We start from the raw sequence: 4,012 nt of genomic DNA, 5'->3' as shown, positions 1-4,012 counted from the left end.
TGACACTGGAGAAATTGTCATATAGGTTTTTTCGACAGCATGTGATTGAAAGTCAGATAACATAGATATAGCTCAACCTATATATATATATATATATATATATATATATATATATATATATATATATATATATATATATATATATATATATATATATATATATATATATAATTCAATTTTCGAATTGAATAAGTGGATAAGAAACGTGTTACAGAATAGGTTTTCCGATAAATTAACAAACCAATCAAAGCTCAAGCTTAAACTGAGGAGGCTGTTTACGACACACAGGTTATCTACACCAGCCTGCAGAATTCCTAGAAAATAAAAATCCTTGGAAATATCAAAGCTTTTTGTGTAACTGGCTATAGGACGGGACACGTGACTCGCCGCTCAGTTTGTTAATATGAAATTCAACTATTTCAAATGACCCGGTGGTTTCCATTCATAGAAACACCGAGTTAAAATAAAACCCGTAGTAAAAAAAAAAGAAGAAAAGAAAAATGGAAAAGCCCGGTAAATAATTTATTTATAATACAAAGGGTTTTTTTTTCTTCCTATAACCTTGACGGAAGCGATAATACTCTTTTTTTTCCCCATCGTGAGCGATGATGCCGTTACCTCTCTGTGTCTGCTGAGGTAAAACATGAGGTCCTCCCAACGAGCAAAGAAACATTGCGTCGACGTCGTTAAAACAAGCTCTTCTTCTTCGTCTGCTTTTTCCTTCTTCTTCTTCTTCGTTCTTCTTTTTTACAATACTATTTACAACAGTTGTATCTACACGCTGTGAACCGGTGTTGGTTTTTAGAAATTGTAAAAGGTGGAGAAACGGTTATCCTGCAATAACAACGTTATAAGCAGTGTATTTAGAGTTACGTAAGCGCGTAGGGGGGGAATTGTGGGGCAGGTTTGCCACGTTTTTTTGTTTTTTTGTTTTTTTTTAACATTGGTTTAACAACATAATTTACTCAGTAAAAAATATATATACATCTCACTTACATTTTCTTTTTTTTTTTAAGCTAAGACACAAAGTCGTCATTCACTCCACCCATCCGGCGCTCTGCTTTTTGTTTTTTTTGTGTATTTTTTTTCGATACCCTGGTTAAAGAAGCTTTAGAAGCATTATGAGAGTGCGCCGTGTCTGTTCAACAGATTTGCCCCTTCGGGGGGGGGGGGGGCATCACAACGTGTCCGAGCTGTTGCTGCAGGGGCTGATGAGGGCAAGGTTCGTGGCCTTGTGCTTTTTTAGCAGTCTCGTTATTTTCTCGTCGTCCGAGTTCGGGTCCAGCGGCTTGTTGTACTCGTCGTCGTCCTCGTTGTCCGAGCTCTCCTTCATCTTCTCCGTCTCCGAGTCGTGCTTCTTCTTCGCCGTGGCCATTTCCGCCGCGTGCCTCTTCCGCCATTTGGTCCTCCTGTTCTGGAACCACACCTGTTGTGAATGGAAGTAGGGCACGAGATGCTCAACAGGTCGACCCATGTCACAAATACAGAGGCGGCACGCGGACCTCTAAGGTGCATGACGCTGGACCTTGTAATAATTATAACTGACCCTCGAGTCCATTTTATTTGTGTAGCCCAATAACACAAATTACAAATTTGCCTCGGGGGGGGGGGGTACTTTACAGCAACACAGCATCCTGTCCTTAGACCCTCGCGCCATCATCATCATCATTATTATGATTATGGTTATTATTATTATTGTTGTTGTTGTCTACAGCCCACAATAAATCACCACAACAGTATGGGATCCCAAATATAAAACGGCATCCAATGGGTAATTTAAAAAATAAAATACCAATATCATCATCATTATTATTATCATCATCATCATCTCCACTACAAATAGCCCATTATTATGGCTATTAGTAGCTACTATTGCTATTATTATCATCACTATTATTAGTCTTACACCAGTGCAGGGCAGGTCCAACTGAGGGCATTTTTGCAGTAAAGAGCTCAAAATTAATTTTGAAGTTGGCCGAAAAAGCACAGTGCTGCCCGGACAGGAATGGCACATTTTGTAAAAGTTAATTTAACAAGTTCCAGCAAGCGATCCTCACCTTGACTTGGCTCTCGGTCATTCCTAACGAGTAGGCCAGCCGGGCTCTCTCCGGGCCGGCGAGGTATTTCGTCTGCTCAAAAGTTTTCTCCAGTGCAAAAATCTGCTGCCCTGAAAAGGTCGGCCGGGAGTGCTTCTTCTTGCCGTCCTTGTCCAGCATCACGTTTGCTTGAGCTGCACGGCGAGAGGGAGAAGGGAAGTTAGACCGATGCTGCGTCTGGGTGCTTCAGCTCTTGTTTCTATTCTCATACAAAGCCCATGTGCTGCATTATAATTCACCCCCATCTCGGAGAAATACCCCGTTTCTGCGTGCTCCTATTTGGGAAATGCCCTGCCTTTCGGATGCATTTTCCAAAGGGAGGCTATTGCACGTTAGGCTGCACATGGCAGGGAGAAGAGCGGTCGTAGGTGTAAAGTGTGTTTGTCTTGCCACATTTCTGCACGACGTTACAAGCAACGGCTCTTATAACTTACACCGCGTGGCTATGCACGCGCAGGGCCAGACTAAAAAAACAAACAAACAAACAGCCCTCAAAACTAGCCATTCAGATTAAATGGAAGCGATGAGAGAGAGACATACACACACATAAAGAGAGAGAGAGAGGGGGGGGGGACTCACAGGGGCAGGACACGCGGGGGTCTCTCCACGGGGAACTCTGCATCACTCCGGGCCAGAAAATGGGCGCGCGCCCCGGCAGCTCCGTCAGGGGCTTCGGGTAGCGCGAGACGGCGGCCGGGTTGAAGTACATCCCCGCGGTGGTGGCCAAGCCGCTTATCCGGGGGAAGCCCGAGAGCAGCTGGCCCGCCGTGGTGATGGGTCTCCCCAAGATGTCGCTTATTCCGTGCGGCGTCCCGACGGGGATCTGCGAGTTGAGGTTGGTGAGCGACGGCGCCTTGAAGCCGGCGGGGCTCTGCAGCGCGTAGGGGAAGAGAGACGTCTTCATCTCGGTCATGTTGTGCAGCGCCGCCAGCGGTGTACTGCCTAGCACGAAAGCACTCTGCCGGTTAGCATCCATCTGCCCAACAGCTAACATTGGTGAACATGAACCGCAAAATTCTCTCGAATAAAACCGGGGGAATAAAAAAAATAAAATAAAAAAAAATAATTGTAGTAAAAAAAAAAATGGCGAATAGATAAGTAGCCTGTGAAAAGGCGCTGCTGCGGACGGGGGGGGGGGATGCGCAACAAGGGTCCACTTCTGACGTCTTTCCAAAGTATCCTCGGATGGATAAAGCGGCCGCTTGAATTGCGGAAACTTGATGAAAACTCTCTCTCTCTCTCTCTCTCTCTCTCTCTCTCGCTCTCTCTCTCTCTCGCTCTCTCTCGCGCTCTCTCTCTCGCTCTCTCTCGCGCTCGCTCTCCCGCGGCTCAACTTCGCTCCCTCGGGAGAAAGTGGAGAGTTCGATCAAGAAGAAAAAGGAAAGGAAAACAGGAAGAAAAAGACAAAAACAACCCCTTTCTTCCCCGTTTTGAGTCTGTCAGTCGGGAGACCGCTTCATGCGTCCGAAAACAGGAATTCCTCTTGGAAGTCGACTGATCTGGTGGAGCGTCCGAGTCCGCATCCGCGTCCGTGTGAGAGAGAGAGTGTGTGTGTGTGTGTGTGTGTGTGTGCGTGTGGACGTGGCGTGTTTCTTTCTTTCTTCTCTTTTTTTCCTTTTCTTCTTTTTGCTGGTTTTGATGGCGACCATAAGGGTCGGCTTTTCTCCGTAAATTGACTCCGGCTATGCAGTGAGTGAAGCGGGCTGCTCTGATAACAGCGCGGCCACCTGCCGGCGCGCGTCTCCCATTGGATGACGCCGAGTGAGGCGGCGGCCTGATTGGAGGGGGGCGCGCGCGCGCCGCTGCTTTGCATGCGCGTCGCCCCGCACAAAGCCGCCGCACTCTATTAAGACGTTATTGCGCAGCTTATTAATGACGCGTCGCATATATACCGTATGGAAATCATTGTTTCAAGA

At 46.5% G+C, this 4,012-nt stretch overlaps 1 protein-coding gene across 1 annotated transcript; it reads right to left on the bottom strand.

Annotated features, from left to right (window-relative positions):
• Window positions 1–1,177: 1,177 nt before the first annotated feature.
• On the bottom strand, window positions 1,178–3,090 carry nkx6.2 (NK6 homeobox 2). Its single transcript, XM_056292318.1, has 3 exons — window positions 2,676–3,090; window positions 2,058–2,230; window positions 1,178–1,426 (listed from the first exon to the last, which is right to left on the bottom strand). Exons 1-3 carry the CDS (start codon window positions 3,088–3,090, stop codon window positions 1,178–1,180), a joined length of 837 nt encoding a protein of 278 aa, XP_056148293.1.
• Window positions 3,091–4,012: the final 922 nt, after the last annotated feature.

Source organism: Lampris incognitus, chromosome 13 (genome assembly GCF_029633865.1).
Source record: "Lampris incognitus isolate fLamInc1 chromosome 13, fLamInc1.hap2, whole genome shotgun sequence".
Taxonomy (NCBI): Eukaryota; Metazoa; Chordata; class Actinopteri; order Lampriformes; family Lampridae; genus Lampris; species Lampris incognitus.
Note: the sequence above shows the minus strand (reverse complement) of the source record. Positions and strands in the feature narration are given on the sequence as shown.